Consider the following 21,890-nt stretch of genomic DNA (forward strand, 5'->3'; position numbering starts at 1 on the left):
GGCCTCAGGTTTCTCCTTTGAAAAATGGGCTTCATAAATTCCTATGTATTTCACACCCCTGACCCTGTTAATGTGTTATAAGCCCACATAAGATCGTGGTAATAGCTATCTGTGGTCAGTTTGTAGGTGACTTTTTCTTCTTTAAGTTAGTATATTTTATCGTTTTAAAATGACTTCAAATAAAATAGCTACTTATAGAATGAAAGCAACTTCTATCTAAAAGGGAGGAACCATTCTCTTCCCAAGCCTGAGCCTGCTTCCTGTACCTGCAAAAGGACACTTGAACCCCGGGATTCAAGAGCAGAGAAGAAATGGCAGAGCTGCTCTGAATGTCCTGAGGGCCAAGGTGCCCCACCTTGGGGCGGATTCAGAGATCCACCCCAGGAAAAGGGACACGAGCCGAGGGTCACATGAGGCTGACACAAGATGGACCCTGGGAGATGGGCAGGGCAGAGGACTGGACCAGGGATCCTGCAGGAATTAAATCCATTCATTTTAAAGTGTGAGTACGGGAAGATCCTCTGGAGAAGGAAATGGCAACCCACTCCAGTATTCTTACCTGGTGAATCCTATGGACAGAGGAGCCTGGCAGGCTCCATGGGGTCCATGGGGTCGCAAGAGTCAGACACAACTTAGCGACTAAACCACCACCACCACCAAAGTGACAAAGCAGACTTCCCCGGTGGCTCAGCGGTAAAGAATCCGCCTGTAATGTGAGAGACCTGGGTTCGATCCCTGGGTCGGGAAATCCCCTAGAGAAGGAAATAGCAACCCACTCCAGTATTCTTGCCTGGAGAATCCCATGGACAGGTGAGCCTGGCAGGCTACAGTCCATAGGGTCGCAAAGAGTCGGACACGACTGAAGCGACTTAGCACGCAGACACAAAAGTTACAAAAGAGAGAGTTGATTTGAAGAAATGTATAAAGTGAGTGATTATATAAATGTCTTAGGGGTGGCCAAGATTATGACAGGAGTTTGTGAATGCCTGTGATTTGGGAAACGTTGCTCTTGGTGATTATTGGTTCCTGTGGAAGAAAAATGATCCCCTCTCATTAGAAATTAGTGTAAGTATCAGGCAATTGCCTTAGGGTCTAGACTTTGCCGTCAGTGCCCAAAATATGCATACAGACCCTGACGGCGTGTGCTTATTAACTGCACATGTGCACAGCCTACACCTGGGCATATGGTCTCCTTCAAACCTCTGAGTCGAGTTTATGAATAGCATATTTGTACATGAACTCTATCCGGGCATGTGTAAAAATACATACCTTGGGCATAATCAAGTTGCTGTTTTAGGTATTTCTTTATCCCCCACCCCACACACAATGTGCTGGGACATATGAGCCTGGCTTATTTATAGATGAGGATCAATTTTCAGAGGACTTGGGGGCAAACACTTCCAGAGTCCAGGAACTGACAGCTCCAGCCTCCTGGGAGAGGCCTAACTAGATGCTGGGAGGTGCGGGAACTCCTCTATTTGTGGAGAAACACTGAGGAAGTAACCTCTCCTCTGAGCATAACTGGATCCATCTCTAAGCCCACCTACAACAGGAGCTGCTTCAGACCCTGCGGTTTCCCCACCCCAACCACCAAATCATCCACCCCAGGGCTCCAACGCCAGATACTCTCGGCAGCAGCTGTGTGACTTGAGGCAAGTGACTAGTGTCTCTGATCCTCAGTTCCCTCGTTTCACAGTTCAGAGAAAAGCATCTGCCACAGCCACACAGACAGACCTGGAAGGGGGTTCTGTATGCATGAAGTGAAAAAAAAAAAAAAAAAAAGCAGGAATTGCAATATAATCCCATTTTTGTTTTCTATAAAAAAGACTGAATAGAAATACCCAGCATATATCATCCCAAAAAGTTTAATATTTATAAACATACAGGGGAAAAGTCCTGAAGGTAGACATCAAAACTAGGCTTCCCATGTGGCAAGAAGATGAGTCATTTTTGTTTCTTCTTCTCTGTTTATACAAATTTGAAAAATAGATCCAATAGGAATATAAACAAAGTAAATAGAGGAAAATGTGAAAAATAAGAAACCCTTAGCTTGCAGGATGACGGGAGGGATTAAGTGAGAACACACCGCTCGCACTAAGCAGGGCCTCTTGTGACTTTTAACGCAGGGAGAGTTTTCTGCTCTCTCCCACCTCGCACTTGACCCTCACCCAGCAACTCCCTGGAAGCGTCCACCCCCAGCAGTGAGGGGCGCCACACGCGCGGAGGCACAGAACTTAACATGCCGGTGCTGGGAAACTGGGTTGGCAATCCCAAGGCCCCGCCCTAGAATGCTCATTCTGGGGATAGTAGAAGGGCATGGCAACCCACTTCTGTATTCTTGCCTAGAGAATCCCATGGACAGAGGAACCTGGCGGGCTACAGTCCATGGATTCGCAAAGAGTCGGACACAGCTGAGCGACTGACACTATGGAGCAAATGACTCTAAGAGGTGGTTAAACAAGTTGAACAGGTTCTCAGCACAGGGCTGCTCAGGGGACTTGTCAACTCCAAGAGGGAGATTTATAGGCACTTTCCTGGTCTTATTTGACCATGGAAAAAAAATTTTTTTCCAAGAATCATCTTTAGGGACTAATATTCTAAAAAAAACCTCACTTTGGAAACCACGATCTAGTCCAACCCATTGGACCACTGGGGCTCACTGATCACCAGAATCACAGGATCACTTACATCTTGGCTTCTCACCCTTCTTCCTCCCTTCCAACTGTTGCAGAGATGTGGCCTGTGGCTTTTCTATCTAGAAGTTTCTCTCACACTTTCACCCCTACCAAGACATGGACAAAAGTCAGAGGAGCTGGGCCAACTCAATACTCTAAAGACAGGTTAGTTCCAGGGCAGAGAGATCTGGAAACCAGTATTTCTGAGCCTGAGGAATCTCACCTCAACTGGGAGAGGAGGGAGTGGGCTGGTAACTACAGCCAGAGAGATGCACGGAAAGGAGGGCAGGGTGGCTGGGAAAGGCTTTTGGAGAAACCTTTTCAAAATGTAAGAATCCGCGGGGTGGGACTTCCCTGGTGGCACAGTGGTTAAGAATCCGCCTGCCAATGCAGGGGATACAGGTTTGATCCCTGGTCCAGGAAGATTCCACGTGCCTCAGAGCAACTAAGCTCATGTACTGCAGCTCCTGAGCCTGGGAGCCGCAGCTGCTGTAACCAGAGTGCTAAAGAGCCTGTGCTCTCAGCCACAAAAGAAGCCACCGAAATAAGAAACCCACGTGCGGCAACCAGACAGCAGCCCTGGCTCATCTCAAATAGAGAAAGCCCACGTGCAGCAACAAGACCCAGCGCATCAATTAAAAAAGAATCTATGGGGTGGCGGCCAAGTCACGAGACCAATTCCAAGACCAGGGATGCAAATGAGCCTCATGCCTTCTGGACATGCTCTGTGTACGTTTGGGCTCTCCCAGGAAGCCACAGGAGTGATCAGGTCCTGGGTCTAGCCTCTGCTTCTCCTCTGCCCTAGAAACCATTCCCTGGGATTGCTCCATTGCCTTTATGGGGAGAAAGGAGGGTGAAACAGAAAAGCTCTCCACAACCCAGTTATCAAATGCTGCACCCCACTGGATGGAACTGAGGGAAGAAGAGAAGTTATGTATCTAGGGTAGAAATTTCAGAGGAACCTGCAAAGAGAAAGCCTCCCAGCAGCCTCCTGGCCCTGAGCAAACTACAAACATCCAGCCAATGCCTCACTGTGTGGCCTTGGATAAAACACAGCTCCTCTCTGGCCCTTGGTCTCCTCCTCGATAAAACAAGTGGTTGGGCTACATATACTCTGAAGTACTAGATCACTGCTCTTAACCCAAGCCCCATAGCTTGGTAGGTGGCTTTTCTCCTAGGGAGCAAAAACCTCTGGCCCAATTTCTCTTTGGGACTAGAAATGAGCTGAGCATCTGGTAGTGGTTGGCTCCTAAGTCAGTTTGGGCAAATGGAGCCACCTTGACTCTAAGGATCCCAGTTTCCAAGAACGTCCCAGAGCCCAACCTATCTGCCCTCTGGGAACCACTCCCCACTCCATTATAGGACACTCACCGAGGCTCCTCAGGCACTGTCACCTGGTCCTTCTCCCAAGTAATGACAGGTGTTGGCAGTCCTTCGATTTGGCACTGAAAGCGAGCGGTCCCGTTCTCCTCCACAGTCTGAGATTCTGGGTGCAGGGAGAAGCCTGCAAGGGCTGGGGATGAGGACAGTGAGAAAATATAGCGACAGGAGAGGGACACGAGAAAGGAGGCCACAGTGAGCACGGATGGTGAAACACACGTGCACACGGACACGGAGGGACACCGGGCGACAGAAACACGCGCAGAGAAAATTCAACCCGACGCAGACAGGCAGGCAGAGGGTAAGTGGTGATGACTGGTCAGATGAGTCCCCCTGCCTTACTCATGTCAGACTACAGTGTCTCCTCTGGCCTCAAAATTATGTCATGGTGATCTGTGCCTCCTAAGAGCCCCCCCAAGGGGTGGCTGGACGATGCAGCTCAGCGCCACACACTATGGGCGTGGGGAGCACCGCTGTGCTCCTGACACTCAAGTCTCTCTGGTGGGCTTCCTGGAGGAAAGCACAGGTCTAGACTCTCGAAGTCACAGGGAAGGAAAAAGAGGAGCAGCAGAAGAGTGGGGAAGATGTGAGACTATTGAACGGTGAGACAGATAGTAGCAGGAAGGGACCCACTGGGCAGGACAAGAGGCAGGGAAAGGGGGGTGGCTCAGGGACAAGCCTTTGTGCAAGTAACTAACGGCGGATCCCAGTTCCCACACCCCACGTCGTGCGGATCTCAGCTCAGCCCCAGATGTAGCACTTACTGGCGAGCTTGACCACTGCAGCCTGGCTGGCCATCACCCCAAGGGGGCCATGGGCCAGGCAGGAATAGCTGCCTTCAATGACCTCTGAAGCCCCAGGGTCTGCCTCGTCAGTGCCATCTACTGTTGGCAGCTGGGACAGCCATAGGGAGCCATTGGGTAGCAGGCGAAGGTGCTTGTGCTCAGGGAGGGCGCCTCCATCCTTGCTCCACGTGACGCTGGTGGGGGGTCCGGTGGCAGCCACCCCCAGACTGCAGTCCAGCACCAGGGCTTGTTCTGGGCCCAGGATTACTTGCAGCGGCCCTGCTCCACAGCTCAGCGACACGGTCGTCTCCTGGGGCAATGGCTGCTCCCCTGCGTAGAGGAGGGACACCAGGGCCATCAGAGTGTGTCCTCCTACACCCCACAGCCTCCAGCTCCTGAGCCACTTGCACCAGGGTTGGGGACAAGCCTCGGAGAAAGAGGGCTCATGAGGAAACCTGTGTCTGGATCCCAGCTCTACCTCTGACTAACTGTGATCTTGGGTCAACGGCTGCGCTTCATGCCCATCGTGCCCACCCCTCAGCCCCACTCAACTTCCTCATCCACAAAATAACACAGTTCTTAGCAAAATGTGAAAGCAACTCAAATGCCCAATCACCTGTGCGTGCGTGCGTGCTAAGTCGCTTCAGTCGTGTTCAACTCTGTGTGACCCTATGGTGCACCAGGCTCCTCTGTCCATGGGGATTCTCCAGGCAAGAAAACTGGGATGGGTTGCCATGCCCTCCTCTAGGGGGATCTTCCCAACCCAGGGATCAAACCTGAGTCTCATGCCTCCTGCACTGGCAGGCAGATTCTTTACCTCTAGCACCACCTGGGAAACCCAATCACTTGATGAATGGATAAATATATTACTCAGCTATCAAAAGAAATGAAGTACTGACATTTGCCTCAGAGGGAATAAACCTTGAAAACTTTATGCAAAGGGAAAGAAGCCAGTTATGAAACGCCACATATTGTATAATGTGATCTCATTTCTATGAAATGTCCAGAATAGGCACATCCATAGAGACAAGACCATAAATTCATGGTTGCCAGGGACTGGGGAGAGGGAAGAATGAAGAGAGATGGCTAAGGGATCTAAGGTTTCTTTTTTGGGTGCTGAAAATGTTTCTAGAATTAGATAGTGGTGATGGTTGCACAACCTCGTGAATAAACTTAACCCACTGATTTGTAGCCTTTAAATGGTGAATTTTGTGGCTTGTGAATTGCCTCTCAATTTAAAAAGACTTAGTCATTTGTTCTTCAAAAGGCTGCCATGAGTGGTCAGTGAGATGCTGTGTGCTAAGGGAGAGCGGCACAGTGGCTGACCTGGCTCAGTAATGTCATTCCCTCTCCTGGAATCCTGCAGATCGTCTCAACCATGATTGTCCAACTCACTTCTGCTGCAGCGACTGCAAGAGTTAAGCTCTCCTCCCTGCAGCTGATTCCTCCAGAGCCGCACAATGAGCCAGCACAGAACCCAGGCCTCCAACCCTCTGCAGATGCCCCAGAAGAGCCCGCAGTTCCAACACCACCCTGGCCACAAAGGTGGACAGCAGAGGAAGGGAGCAGGAGGTGAAGCAGGAGGACAACAGAGGCAGGGAATGCCATCCCAGGGTCAAGGCAAAACACCCAAATGACAATGTTTATCATTTTAAGCAACATCTCAGCCAGGCCAGTAACCATTATTCACAGGGAAATGGTGTGTTCTTCCCGTTCAATCTCCCACAAGGTTGGCCTGCTGCCTCCTTGTCCCATAGACGCTCCAAGGCTGAAGGCCCCCTTCTATCCTCTGGCCTGACACCTTGCTTAAAGGCACCATGGTGTGTCTGAGAGTGAGTCAGGGACAGAGGTGAAGACAATGGCCCATACTCATTACCAGGCAGGCCAGGGCTGACAGCGTCCCGTCAGGGGCATGCGGAAAGCACAGCGGTGGGGGACTCAGGCAACCCTCAGTTCTGGACCTGGACCTGTCACAGTCTAGCTGTGTGGCCTTGGGACTTTCTTGCCCCCACCCCCGCCCTGCTCTTGTTTACTCAAACACAGCAGGTGATGTCTGAGATTCTCTGACGGCAGGATTGTCCAGTGAACTGGACACACCTATTCCTAAACTGATTTAGAGTATCATCTAGCTGTGCAGTGCTCAGTCACTTCAGTCATGTCCGACTCTTTGCAACCCCATGGACTGTAGCCCAGCAGGCTCCTCTGTCCGTGGGATTTTTCAGACAATACTGGAGCGGGTTTTCAAGACGTCCTCCAGGGCATCTTCTCAACCCAGGGATCGAACCTGTGCCTTCTGCATCTCCTGCATTGTAGGCGGGTTCTTTACCCATTGAGCCATCTGGGAAGCCTGTATCATCTAGATACACACAAAAAACTATAGATACCTTCCACATCTAAACATGTGCACCCGAATCTCTGCTACACCTACACACATATTTGCCAACACTTTAGGATCAAGACGGAGGGGAGAAGTCCTGACAAGTTGAGATACAGAGGCCAGTGCAGAAGCCAGGACACCGCTGTGGGAAGACAGACAGACAGAGGGGGTCTGAACGGGCCTCTCTGCCTTTCTTAAAGGCTCTGCAGGCACCTTCAACGACACAGCTGGTTTCAGCAGTACTAGAGGGTGCAGCCAGGAGAAGGCAGCACTTGCCCTCACCTGGCTTCCAGCCAAACTGGGGAAGGAAGCCACGAAGAGCACCTGATCCCAGGGCAGAAGATCAAGCTTCCAATCATGCTGTTCCATCTACCAGCTATGTGACAAGCCACTTCACCTCTCTGGGCCTCGGTTTCCACATCTGTAAAATGAAGGTGATACTATGGAGCCTGTGAGGATTACACCAGATGATGGAGGGCAGGGCTCCAGTTCAAAGCTTAACAGGCATCAATCAAGGAATGGGAACTCATTCTTTAGAGGCACTTCATAAACTGGAGATCTCACTGGTGGCTCAGATGATAAAGAATCTGCCTGCAGTGCAGGAAACCCGGGTTCGATCCCTGGGTTGGGAAGATCCCCTGGAGAAGGGAATGGCAGCCCACTCCAGTATTCTTGCCTGGAGAATCCCAGGGACAGAGGAGCCTGGTGGGCAACAGTCCATGGGGTTGCAAAGAGTTGGACACGGCTGAACGACTAATACTTTGACTTCATAAACTGGAAAGGGATGTACAAATGCAAATCACTATTCTCAACATCCAGTCCCTTGTCTATCTGCGGCCCTAGATTCGGATGCAAACGCGGTCGGGGCAAGGCCAGCCTGGGCTGTCAGCCCAGCGGCTTCCAAATGCCCCATTCCAGCCGCCACTGAGCAGTCGGTTTGAGTTTCAGGGAAGAAAAGCCCCACATGACTCGAATCCCTGAGCCCTCTGGCAGCCTCCCTGCCCCCCAAAGCATGTCGGAGGCTTGGAAAATCCCCCGCCGTGGTGAACAAACAATGTGAACAGTTGGGGCCCCGAGCAGCTGCTGGGTCTGTCAGCAGCCTGGGCTCGGACAGGCAGGATGGCGGCCAGAGGGGCCGTGGCTGGCTGGGGAGCCCAGAGAAGGCTCCAATTCCTTTCTGAATATTCATGGATCAGCAGATGTCTGGCTGCCCCACCTCAGAGGAGCTCAGCACCCAGCAAGACCAGGCGGCAGTGGAAACCAACAGGGATGTAGATGTGGGGAGAACTCGGGGTCCCGGGGGGTACAGGGCTGTGCCAGGAGTCCAGATCAGCTCACGTTAATGAAAATATGTGCAGAGCCTGAGACTGCTCATTTTATAGATGGGGAGGAGCCCAACTGAGGCCCAACAGGGGAGGGGCTCGCCTCTCTGGGAGATAGTCTGGGGAAATTGTCCTTCTTGGATATCCCAGGGGTGAACCCAGCATCAAGGAGAGAGCTGCTCCCGAATAAGAGGAGGTTCTCTCTGCCTCAGGGCCCAGCCCAACTTCTGTGCCCAGGACATGTGGATCCTTAGGCGCTCAGCTCAGCTGCCACATCCTTCCATGAAGTTGCCCCTGTTCCCCTCCAAGGAAGGTTTTTCCTGGGTCTCACAGAATGGAGCCACTCAGAGGTCCCCTACCCATCCTTCCTCTTGCCTAAGACAGACCATGGGATGTGGTGGGACCAGCCTTGGCCTAGAGTCAGAGTCCTAGGCGCATCGTGTGTTGTATGACCTTGGTCCGTTTTCCTCCTTTCAGGTTCCATTTCCCTAGTTTTAAAATGAAGAGCTGCCACAGTTCTCGTTTTCACCAAAATTCTCCCAGCAGTAGAGGAGATCAGACTCAGGAGGCTTACTGACCACCTGAAATGCTTTTATTTTGAAACCTCTGGCCCATTTTGCATCCTATTCTGCTACACAGCAGTGTTGGCTTTCATGTACATGTGGCTCCTACACCACCAAATCTTTTTGCATAAAGTGATGCTCCGGAGAGTGGGCAGTGTTTGCCCAGTGGTTTCATGGCCCCCTTTCCCACCACCCCCAGCCCCTCCCATGAGCACTTCTCAGCCCTCCCTCTCAGGCCAGGGCGGACAAAGCGGACACGCTGTGGCCAGCTTTCTGCTCAAGGGGTTCTCCCTCCCCCACAAGCCCTTCTCCTCACTCTCCTGGGTGGGGAGGGGGGGACCCTGCTGGAGATACAGAGCTTCTATGCTCAGGAGCCCCAGGACCATCTCTCAGTCTCCTTTTTCTGGCATTATTTTACCCACTTGCAGGATAAATTAGATTTTATGAGGCCAATTAGGACCCAGACAGAAAGGAGATTCGCTGCTGAGCCCTGGGGCCAGCTCAGTGCTGTTCTGCAGGATTTGTGGGGGCCTGGCATAAGCCAGGGTTCCGTTCCTCAGTGAACTTTCAGAAAAGAGGATGGGGGAGTGGGGAAGAAGGGGGACAAAGCTGAGATGCTGCCTTTGTTAAGGCAAGAACTTGCCACAAACATCAATGCCTTGTCATTTTTGAATTTCAGGGCCCAACAGATTTATAACTTGTTTTCAGTCTACAAGGGCAATTCTCCATGACACCGACACCACTCTCTTTCCCAGGAGACACAAGTCATCTTCTTCCAGAAACCTCCTTCCCCACTCCCCACCTTGGCCACCTCCCATACCACACGCTAAGCCCCTCCCACAACAGCTAAGCCCCTCCCACAACAGCTGGAAGGAGAGCTTGGGACTGTTGCCTGGGATGCGAGGAAGACAGCATTCCCTTCATGTGTGATCCTGTGGAGTCAGGCTCGGCCCCAGCAGACTTGACAGCAAAGCCACGCTCAGCTTGACTGGCCTACCTCCTGCTTCCTGTCACGCGGAGCCCCCACCAGACCAAACCACTTCCTGTTCTCGGAAAGCACTGCTGCTCCATCTTCCTCAGTAGCTGTGCCATCCTGGGGTCTGACTTCGACGGCGCTCCTTTTTCTGCCCCATAGGACCCTGGGTACCTGAGCCATTGCAGTTAGCGTGGCAGATTTCTGACTTGCCTATCTCCCCAGCAAGGCAACAAGTTTGAGATTATCGTCCTGGTCAGCGTTCCCTAGGACCTAAAACACTGTCTGGCACACAGCAGGTGCTCAGTAAATAGTCCTTGAACAGATGAGAGGACAGGCGGAGAGACACGCAAGAGGACAAGACACAGAGCCCCTTGTGCTTTTCCAAACATCCATTTCCTTATCTGGAAAAATTATAGGAACTCCCTTCAGGGCTGGGGATGATGTGAATAATACATGTGGGAAAATGCCTAGCATAGTATGTGCCTCCTATGAGATATCCAGCAAAATGCTGAAAATGCACCAAGGCAGGGAATTCCCTGTTAGGAATTCCCTGGTTAGGACTCTGTGCGTTCACTGCCGTGGGCGAGTTTCACCCCTGATCAAGGAACTAAGGACTTAAGATCGTGCAAGCTGTCCAGCGCAGCCAAAAAAAAAAAAAAAGCCCAGAGACAAAACAGCAAACTCACATTCAAAGAAATTCTGTACTTAAACATTACCAGGACTGGGGAGCTCATTACCTCACCTCTGCTGCTATATGGAAGGTCCGATTAAAAATACCTTCCTTGTGTGCCCACCTTTGTCTCTCTTATGCTCCATTCATTTGCCAGAGCTCCAAGCTATGTGCAAGGTAAGTGAGCCCCTTATGAAGCCATCTGGAAGTCTTGACTCTGCACCAGCTTGTGTGTTCAGGTTTGCACCTGAGAGACGGCTTCCTGAGCCTCTGCTTCTCAACCCCAGGGACCCCACAGCCCCTCAAATCCAGACAATGCCTCAGCAGTGAGGCAGTAGTAGCTGGCAGCCCAGCCAGCCCCAAGCACGAGGATTCCATTTCTTTGCATGTCAGGCCCAGATCATCCTCTCTGGTTTTCTTCTCTCCCTGCAGCTGCCATCCCCCATCCCTGACCAGGCTGGGGCTGGGGTCTTCCCCCATCAGAGCCACTCTTTCTCTTCCTCCCCTGTGACCCGGGGAGCTGGGAACCCCTAGGCCTGCTTGGCAATAACATCTGTTCTGCATCTGGAATTCTGTGTCAAGTCTGGTTCCTGTATCTCAGAAAGAGTGGAGGCAAAACAGGAGGCAGTGGGTGGGGGTGGGTGGGGAACAGTGGATTCCAGGGCCCAGGCCCAGACACACGAAGTGAGGGGGCTAAGCCCCAAGTTGTTGGTAACTTCTCATGTGATGGGGAGGGGTGAAGAGAGACTGAACTCGGGTTTAATGTGTACCAAATCCCGGGAAGGCATGGCTACTCCAATAGCCAGGAGATTGGTTACGGTCCCAGTTCAGTCTCCATCCATGTAACTCTGGGAAGTCACTCAATTTTCTCATCTGCAAAATGAGTTCATGCTAAAAGTATTTCTAAGTTCTCCTTAGTGCCGACCTTTGAAGACTCATTGTGAGATTAATCAACTTGAAACTCATGATTAACTGAAGTGAAGTGAAGTCGCTCAGTCATGTCCGACTCTTTGTGACCCAATGGACTGTAGCCTACCAGGCTCCTCAGTCCACGGAATTTTCCAGGCAAGAGTACTGGAGTGGGTTGCCATTTCCTTCTCCAGGGGATCTTCCCAACCCAGGGATCGAACCCAGGTCTCCCACACTGCAGGCAGATGCTTTACTGTCTGAGCCACCAGGGAAGCCTGAGCCATGACTAACTGAGCCATGAAAAAACATACAAGATCAGTGAAGGTTTAACTGGATTGTTTAGATTCACTATTAATAGAGATTATGTTCGGGACTTGCTGGCAGTCCAGTGGTTAAGATGTCCCATTCCAACGTCAGTGGTATGGGAACTAAGATTCCACATGCCTCTTGGCCAAAAGGCCAAAACATAGAACAGAAACAATACTGTAACAAACTCAATAAAGACATTTTTCAAAAATGGTCCACATCAAAATAAAAAAATCTTGAAAAAAAATAGAGATTGTGTTTGACCTAGTTCCTAACCCCCAAGATGAGGTTAGAAATGGCCACCCCAACACTCCAACTGATGGAGGTTGGCCTCCAAGCCTCTGGGATGAGAAAGGGATGGGAGGTGGGAGTTTCCTGGTGAGAAGAAAGCAGCTCACCTATTCTTAGAGCCCTCCTCCTGCTGACCTCTTGCATCACCACCCCCTAAATTCTGCTTGTGGTGAAAACAGAGCACTGGGCATCCCACCACCACTCCCAGGTAGGATCCCATTCACATCAACACTTCCCCAGTTCCCAATCGAAGTGTGCTGGGGAGACAGGCAGTCAGTCTTGACTCCAACATGTCAAGGTGGCTGAAGTGTCTATTATTTTTCACTTCTCCCTCCCTCACTCTCTACAAACTCCCTGAAACTATCATGCTAATTCTACTCTAGAATCCAGCTACTTGGCCATTCCAATTGCCACTACTTTAGTTACCACCACCCTCTCCTCTGGATTACTACCACAGCCTCCCAAGAAGAGGCAGCTTCCTGCCTCCATCCCATGCAATCATTCTCTACCTCGGTTGGAGTGAGCTGATGCAAAACAGATCTCAAAACCCTCCAGGGTTTCCCTGGTGCTCCGGTGGTTAACAATCCTCCCCGCAATGCAGGGGACACCATTTCGATCCCTGGTCCAGAAAGATCCCACATGCCGAGGGGGCAACTAAGCCCCTGAGCCACAACTACTGAGTGTGCGCTCTGGAGCCAGCGAGCTGCAACTACTGAGCCCACGTGCCTAGAGCTTGTGCTCCATAACAAGGGAGGCCCCAGCAGTGAGAAGCCCACACACAACTAGAGAGGAGCCCCCAGTCTCCGGAACTAGGGAAAGCCCACAAGCAGCAACGAAGACCCAGAGCATACAAAAACAAGTAAATATTTTAAAAGAAAAACAAAAAACAAACAAAAAAACCCCCAAGGACTCATTTGGGTTCTCAGGCCAGAAACCCTGGTGGGGCTTATAAGCCCCTTCATGAGTTGGATCCAGCTCCATTTTCAGCCTTCTCTTTTTGACACTCTGTGGCCCCTGGCCCATTCTTCCTTAACCTGCCTCATGCCTTGCACTCTAAACTCCAGCCAGATTTAGTTTCATCCGATGGTTTAAAGAAAGTCACTTCTGAGCGTTTGCATGTGCAGTTCTCTCTGCAAAACTCCCTACCATCGCTCTCCTTCCGTGCTAGCTGACCCTCTGCACAGAGCTCTAGTTTTCACTACTTCCTGAAGGAAGCCTTTGCTGACTACCTGTCAGTCTCCTCCTTATTTACTATATCCAGGCACCGGTCACATGCTAGCCAAAACGAGTACTCAGTAAATATTTGTTGAATAAATGACCTCCATCCAGATGGGGCTGGCTAGTCAAACTCTAGCCTGGGGAATGTCCCCAGGACTGAGAAGATTTGCACACTCAAAGGATTTAGCACTGAGGACCGGCAGCGCAGTAGCTTCAGCCAAGCACACTGCTGCCAAGGGAGCCCCAGCTCGGCCTTGTGCACTCGGAGTCCGGAGAGGCCAGGTCTCCGAGGCAAACTGAGCCCCTGGCGGGAGGCCCCACCGCTACTCCATAATGCTCGATTGAGTGCAGTTCCCAGCCCTGACTCCGCTTGGCTGGATGATCCCGACCCCGGTCTGGAGCTCTGAGAAGAGGGTGGGTACAACTCTTCGTTAATCCCTAGGTTCCCCGCACCCCACCTGACAACCCCAGACCCCACTACCCTGGCCCAGAGGCCGGGACCCCGCCCCTAGGCGGCCTCCTGCCGGGTCCGCAGTCGGGTCTGAAAAGGGGCGTGTCTTTGTAGGCAGCTAGGGGGTTCGAGTAGTTCCTGATACTTTCCCACCCGCTATTTGGGTTTCCTGGAGAAGGGCCGGGGCGGGCCAGGCGGAGGCTCCTTTCCCCCCTCCGCCGTCCCTGCCTCCCTCCCACGTGGCCTGGCTGAGTCTCTCTGGAAAGCCGCAGCAGCTGGAGAGAAATCCCCCTCCCCACCCCCACCTCCAAGTCCCTCCCCGACTAGCCCCGGACACATCCTCAACTCCCCGCTAGGCAGAGAAGGCAAGGACTAGGCGAACAAAGCGGGCAGCCCATCCCCCTCCCCAGCGCTCCCAACCACCTTCCCCCTGGGCCGCCCCCCAAACGCACACAGGGCCGAAAGGGAGCGGGCCGGGGTAGAAAAAGGCTCCCTTAAGCGTAGACACTTGGGACTTCGTCACCCCATCCCCAGCCCTTTCTCCAGCTAGAACAACTCTGGAGAGTTACCTACCCCCAATGCGCACTGTGCTGGGGGGCTGGAGCAGGCCTTGCTGACCTCGTCAACCCTTTTCAGATGTGTCCCTCGGGGGTGGGGCAGAAGTGACACGCGTCCCAGCCCGACAGCGAGTATTGGACTCGTCCACGAAAGCAACTGGTTCCTGCCCCCTCCCCCAGCCCACTCCGGGCCTCGGGTTTTGGGGGGAGGCAACAGTCCCCCGCTCCCCCCCGCAACCAGCCTCAGGGACACACCCACTGGACAAAGTTGAGTATTTTATCACAACTATCCCCAGTTAATCCGGAATCTCCTACTCCTGTCCCCCCACCAAGGGCAAGGACACTCCCCAAAAGCCAAGGCCAAATATTAGCTCAGTGCCATGAACACAATTACACACAATCTCAACACACACCCCTCCTCTTTCACACTCCCAACCCGGAGACGCGCGAGTACAAGGCAGTACCCGCCCCGCACAAACCACCGGCACCGCTGCCACTGCCCGCGATGCCACGCAGCGATCGGCCACGCACTGCGGACCTGTGCGCCAGGCAGAAGCCCCCTCCCCACCCTCCGCGCGCGCGCGCGCACACACACACACACACACACACTCGTACACTCACTCCGGACTCCACAAACCAAGGACATACACACCCGCTACGGACAAGTACGCGCCGCGAACGCCGCCCGCCGCGGCTCGCGGACCCCGGAGCGCAGGCATCACCGGCACAAGGGCGCGCAGCCGGCGCCCCACGGTCCCCATTCGCTCGGGACTCGGGGCGCGGCGGCCCCACAGCCTCACGCAGTCCGGGGCGCACAGTCACCCCGCAGGCGCTCCCGCCGCTGCCTGGGCGCCCGCCCTTACCGCGCGCGGTCAGCAGGCAGAAGGTCAGAGCGATGAGCCCGCTGCCGCGGCCAGCGTCCCCCCGCGACATGGGGCCGGGCCCGGGCTGCCGCCGCCGCCGCCTCCCCGCGCCTCGGCCGCCGCCGCCGCCGCCGCCGGGGGAGGGCGCGCCGGGCGTCAGTGGCCCGGGGAGGCGCGGCGCCGCGGGCGGGGGCGCGGCCTCGGGGGCCCGGGCCTGAGCGGGGGCCGGCGCGGGGGCCGGGGCTGCTGCCGCCTCGCCCGCCCCTCCATCGCCATCTTGGGCGAGCCGCCCAGGCGGGGGCGCCAGGCGAGCGCGGCCGGTCGAGCCCCGCCGGGGACCCTGGCCCCGTGCTGTGACCTGCGCCTCGCGGGTGCTCCGCCCTGCTGGGGTCTGCGCGCGTGTGCCTCGCCGGCTCCGGGTCGCCATGGGCCACCCCCCACCCCCCATTTGGGCAGTTGGTTTCTGGGTCTGTTTGTCTCTTCGTCTCTGCCTCGGGATCTCTTTCTGCCTCGATGTCTCTATTTCTTTTCTCTGCAGCTGCCTCAGGGTCTCCAACGTCTGGGTTCCAGGCTCAGTGGAGGCAGATTCAAGGCCTTGGTTTCTGTCCTGATAACCCCATCTTGCCATTTGAGCCAGTCCATTCCAGCCCAGGTCCTGGCCTGAATCCTCCTTAGTTTCTCCACCGACAGACCCTCTGGGGACTCGACGGTTCCCTCCTCATCTCCATTTCCACTGCCATAACAAACTGATGACTTCTGTTGACCTTTTGGTCTTGGAATAACCAGCCCCAGCAGGGCATTTACTCTACTCCAAGCACTGCCACAGGCTTCCCAGGCGGCTCAGTGGGTAAAGAATCCTCCTGCAGTGCAAGAGATGCCGGTTCAATCCCTGGGTCAGGAAGATCCCCTGGAGGAGGGCATGGCAACCCACTCCAGTTTTCTTGCCTGGAGAATCCCATGGACAAAGGAGCCTGGTGGGCTACAGTCCATAGGATCACTAAGAGTTCGACAAGACTTAGTACCCATGAACATGCAAGCACTGCCATATCTGCACCTCTCTGCAGCCCTGGGAGAGACAAGGAAGGTTTGATTGCTCTCATCTTACATGTAGGGAAACTGAGGCTGGAGGAGGCAAAGTGACTAGCCTAAGGAAACGAGGCCAGGGAGTAGCCGATACAAGACCTGAACTCTGGTTTTCTGACTCCAGGAGGTCATTTCCCACTCACAATTTCAACTGTGCATTCTGTGTCCTAGCTAGACTGGTTGTCTTAGTATCCCAGTCACTTCTTTCTCTAAAGCCAGGGATTCAGTGGTCAGGCTAAGGTAGGGAGTGAAGTACAGACAGAATTTAAGGTCATCATTAGAAATGACCTATTTAAGGTCATTTCTAAGACCAAGATGCCATGGTTCTTTATCTCCTCTGTCTCCATGACAGAGCTATTTTGTCTCTGTACCCAGTGTGTACCGTACCCATCTGTTGCTAATTAACCCTTAATAATGACCAGCACTTTGCAGGTCCAGTGGAATTTAGCATTTATTCATTCATTGCCAAGCGCATCAGTAGCATTTGACTTAGCCGATCACTCCTACTTGTTTCTCTTAGTGATCTCATCTGGTCATCAAAGCTGTAAATTAAATCTTTATGCTGAAGATGCCTACATTTATATCTCAGCCTGCACCATCTCCCTTGAACTTCAGACTTGTGTATCCAGCTACCTGCTCAACATTTCCGTTGGCCAATGTGCATCTCACCTTTAACGTGTCCAGGGAATTCCCTGGTGGTCTAGTGGTTAGGATTCTGTGCTTTCACTGCCAGGAGCACAGATCAAATCCCTGGTGAGGGGGACTAAGATCCATGTAAACTGCAAGGATTAAAACAAAAACAGCAACAAATTTAACATGCCTAAAACTGAGCTCTGACCTTCCCTATTAAATCTGCTTCTCCCCCAGTCTCCCCATCTCAGTTCCTAGCAGCTTCATCATTCCTGATGCTCAGGTCAAAAGCCTTGGAGCCATCCTTGACTCTTCACCATCCCATCTTTCACACTTCACTTTCCTGCTACTACCTTCAACCAAGCACCATCATCTCTCACTAAATTGTCACAATTGCCCTCTCACTCGTCCCCCTTCAGTCCTTGTCCCCCTTCAGTCTTTTTTCACTATAGCATCCAGAGTGATCTTATTAAAACAGGGATGAGATCATGTCGCTTCTCTGCTCAAAACCCACCAGGGCCTCCTAGCTCAGAGCAAAAGCTGGAGTCCTTCATATGACAGGAAAGCCTATCTGATCTGGAAGGCCGTTCTATCTCTCTGACCTCTTCTCCAATGCCATTCTCCCCAGCTCACTGCCTCTCCAGTCACATCAGCCTCCTTGCTGTAACTTGATGGCAGCCAGTCCCCTACTTCCAGCCTCTAGACCTTTACTCAGCTGGTGCCGGTCTGGAGCTCTGTCCCCCACATCTCATGTCCTCACAAGCCCCCCCACTCTGCCTGTGTGCCCATTTTTCTACCATGCTCTGTACATGCTAAGTCGCTTCATTTGTGTCCGACTCTTTGCGATCCTATGGACTGTAGCCCACCAGGCTCCTCTGTCCATGGGATTCTCCAGACAAGAATACTGGAGTGGGTTGCCATGCCCTCCTCCAGGGATCTTATCTCCATGCCCTGCATCTCCTGTATTGCAGGCAGATACTTTATCCCTGACCCACTTGGGAAGCCCCTCTAACATCCTCTGTTTTACTGATTTCATTTATAATCTGTCCTCCTAACCAGAATGTGGGCTTTGTGAGGACAAGGATTTTCACTGGCTGGGTTCACTGCTGAATTCTAAGCAGTGAACCGGTATCGGACACTGTGTAGATGCCAGGGGGCCAGGATAAGATACAAGTCACTGCCTAGGGAGACAGCTGTGTCCTAAGTGGCATGGGGTGGCTGGGAGAATGGGAATACGAGAAGGAGGGACCAACCGTGTGTGGTGAGGGGCTGGGGAGTAGTTGAGGAAAAAGCCTTCACAGAACTGTTAATTGTTACAAATGTTTGACCTAGGTCTTGACAGTCTAAGGAGGGTACAGCCTTGTTGGGGGAGGAACAGCCATGGTGGGGGAGGAAATACCCTAATGCAGAGGCCCTGTTGCATGAGGGCACGAGAAGGCACGTGGATTTTATCTATGTTATTTGGGGAGAAGTACTTCCCAATAGATCCTAACATCTTTTCTTTCACATTTCAGGAATAAAACTCAAAATTTGTTTTTTTCACTTTAGCACAAAATGCAATCACTAAATGAAGGCAATATTTATCTATTTATCTATTTTCGATCCTATAACATATGATTAAATTTCAATGTACATTTGGTCCCCAAATTTTATATATCATCTTGTTTGTTGACAGATCATATGTTTTTGCAATTAATTTAAAACTAGTGCCCATCACTTCGTTGATAGGGAAGAGTGTTTTTTTAATCATCAGTTTGCTGTTGCTAAGTCGCTTCAGTCGTGTCCGCCTCTGGGCGACCCCATAGACGGCAGCCCACCAGGCTCCCCCATCCCTGGGATTCTCCAGGCAAGAACACTGGAGTGGGTTGCCATTTCCTTCTCCAGTGCATGAAAGTGAAAAGTGAAAGTGAAGTCACTCAGTCGTGTCCAACCCTCAGCGACCCCATGGACTGCAGCCTACCAGGCTCCTCTGTCCATGGGATTTTCCAGGCAACAGTACTGGAGTGGGGTGCCATTGCATGACTTAGCAGCATGCAAAAATGACCAGAGTTTTAAATCACTAAGGAAGTTGTCAAGAGAGCATATTACTGTGAAAGGGATTTGAGCATCAAAAAGCATTGGCAAGCATTTGCCTGAGTAATCTCTAAGATCTCAGTAGGTTCTATGATCCTAAATTAATCATTTATGGAACACTTGCTCTGTAGGACCAGCAGTGGGAGTCTGTGGCTTTCACATCATTCTAGAATAAATGCCAGAATCGATGACTGTAGTGAGTTTTAAAGTACAGTCGTCCCTTGTCTCTCAGTATCTGTGGGGGATTAGTTCCAGAACCCTCCATGGATACCAAAGTCCGTGGATGCTCAAGTCTTTTATATACAGTGGGGAAGGATTTGCATATAATCTACATATAACATCCCATACACTGTAAATCATTTCTAGATAACTTGTAATGTCTAGTACAATATAAATGCTATATAAATAGTTTTAAATACAATGTAAATGCTATGTGAATAGTTGGCATTGGGTGGAAAATTGAAATTTTGTTTCTTGGATCTTTCTGGAACTTTTTTTTTTTAATTTTCGTCTGTGGTTTTTTGAATCTGCAGATATGGAACCCACAGGTATGGAGAGTTATACCAGTTCTTTGACATCCCTCCCTTCAGGTAATCTCCTTCCCCTGCCTTTGAATATAGTGACCTTAGTGACTCATTTCTAAAGCACTGAATGTGGTGAAGGTGGTACTACATGGCTTCTGAGATGTGTCAAAAAAAGATGCAGCTCCCACCTGGCTTTCTCCAGACGACACGTGCCTTTGGATCCCTGAGCCATCAGGTAGGAAGTCTGGCCACCCTGAAGTTGCCACGCTGGAGAGTCCATGTGGGGAGACCTTATGGAGATGGAGATGCTGGAGGAGCCCCAGTTGTTCCAGCCCAGGAGCCAAAGGTGTGAGGAAACCTTCCCATGTCCACCCCCAGCTCCTGTCTGACTGACCGTACCACATAGGAGATCCTGAGACCAGTTAACCCCCAGCACTGTGAGAAATAGTAATAGTAACACGTGGTTGTTGTCGGTGTTCTGCACCGTTAATTTTGGGATGGTTTGATTTGTATTACCAGATAGCCAGAACACACGCTAGAGTCTTTACTGGGTTGGGTTCACTACTAGAACCACTCTCTGCTTCTTTCATTCATCCCCCTTTGAGGAAGATACTAAAGATAAATATGTTTAGAATATCTTCACTCTTCACATTTAAAACCATCTCCCACAGGATGCTTCTGCTCATGTCCTCTGAGCCAGGGGGATGGGTGGGTCTTCTCACCCTAAGATATCTTTTCATTTCTTTCTTATCAACAGATGCTAATAGATTTGTGAAATTATGGGATATTTTCATTTTTCCTTTGTGCTTTTCTGTTTTTTTTTGTTTTTTGCCAAATTGTCTACATTGAACACATATTATTTTTGTAAACAGAAATAGTAAATGTAACTAAGGAAAAAATACATCAGTTAAGGAAGATGAGAAAGTTCTGAAGTTAAATAGTGGTGATGGTTGAACAACAGTGTGAACGTATGGAAGGCCGCTGAGCTGTACACTCAAAATGTCTGAAATGGTGAAGTTTGTTATGTATAGTTTACCAAAATGGAAAAATATATACAATTCTGTAAAACTCGACTTGAGTCTCAGCTCCTTCAAGGTTACCTTCCAGATCTCACCAATCCAAACCTATTAAACTCATTAAATATCTGAAATGCTGTATATTGGCAATGAAAGTGTACTTTAAAAAGAAAACATTGGAAATGTTAGCAATTAAAACAAAAAATATCAGTGGAAAGGTGTCTAGTTTGGGATTGAATTTGTAATAAAAACACACTTTAAAAAAATTACTATTTAAAAAAATCATTTTATTTACTTATTTTTGGCAGTGCTAGATCTTCGTTCGGCGAAGGTAATGGCACCCCACTCCAGTACTCTTGCCTAGAAAATCCCATGGATGGAGGAGCCTGGTAGGCTGCAGTCCATGGGGTCGCTAAGAGTCAGACACGACTGAATTACTTCACTTTCACTTTTCACTTTCATGCATTGGAGAAAGAAATGGCAACCCACTCCAGTGTTCTTGCCTGGAGAATCCCAGGGACGGGGAAGCCTGGTGGGCTGCCGTCTATGGGGTCGCACAGAGTCGGACACGACGGAAACGACTTAGCAGCAGCAGCAGGTCTTCGTTGCTGCATAGACTTTTCTTTAGTTATGTTGAGCAGAGGCTACTCTCTGGTTGCTGTGAACAGGCTTCTCATTGCAGTGGCCTCTCTTGCAGAGCACAGGCTCTAAGCTGAGTGGGCTTCAGTAGTTGCGGCTCCCAGGCTCCAGAGCACAGGCTCAGTAGTTGTGGCTCACAGGCTTAGTTGCTCCATGCCATGTAGGATCTTCCCAGATCAGGGATGAATCCATGTCTCCTGCACTGACAGGCAGATTCTTTACCACTGAGCCACCAGGGAAGCCCATACATACACTTAAAAAAAAAAAAAAAAGATAATTATATAGATAAAACAAAGTTCTGCATGAATGAAAATGATTCAAAGTTTATTACAATACATGATTCATCTCTGAGTACATTTACGTAGTTATAATGATGTAAACACTGAATATTGATCTAAGTAAAACTGCAGTAGAACTGCTCTATTGAAAAGATGAGGAGGGGGTAAGCGGTGTGTGTGCTTGGTGGATATGGGAGGGAAAACAGCTAAATTCTAATCTTTTGTAGTGGGATACCACTAGATAATGAATAAAACTGGAAAAAAGAATCACAGAGTAACGTTACAAACATGTTATTTAGAGATT

At 51.0% G+C, this 21,890-nt stretch overlaps 1 protein-coding gene across 4 annotated transcripts in view; it reads right to left on the bottom strand.

The window, feature by feature from the left end:
- IGDCC4 (immunoglobulin superfamily DCC subclass member 4) overlaps window positions 1-15,602 on the bottom strand; it is a 39,434-nt gene extending 23,832 nt beyond the window's left edge. For 2 of the 4 annotated variants that reach the window (XM_070377294.1, XM_070377292.1), the window contains exons 1-3: window positions 15,133-15,288; window positions 4,820-5,170; window positions 4,047-4,188 (exon numbers count right to left, since the gene is read on the bottom strand). In XM_070377294.1, coding sequence (XP_070233395.1) covers window positions 4,047-4,188; window positions 4,820-5,170; window positions 15,133-15,241 — 602 coding nt within the window. In that variant the 5' untranslated portion in view covers window positions 15,242-15,288. Of the gene's footprint in view, window positions 1-4,046; window positions 4,189-4,819; window positions 5,171-15,132; window positions 15,289-15,343 lie in introns of those variants that run through there. The other 2 variants (XM_070377293.1, XM_070377291.1) reach the window with 2 other exon arrangements.
- Between the last annotated feature and the right edge of the window lie 6,288 nt (window positions 15,603-21,890).

Source organism: Bos mutus, chromosome 10, assembly GCF_027580195.1.
Source record: "Bos mutus isolate GX-2022 chromosome 10, NWIPB_WYAK_1.1, whole genome shotgun sequence".
Taxonomy (NCBI): domain Eukaryota; kingdom Metazoa; phylum Chordata; class Mammalia; order Artiodactyla; family Bovidae; genus Bos; species Bos mutus.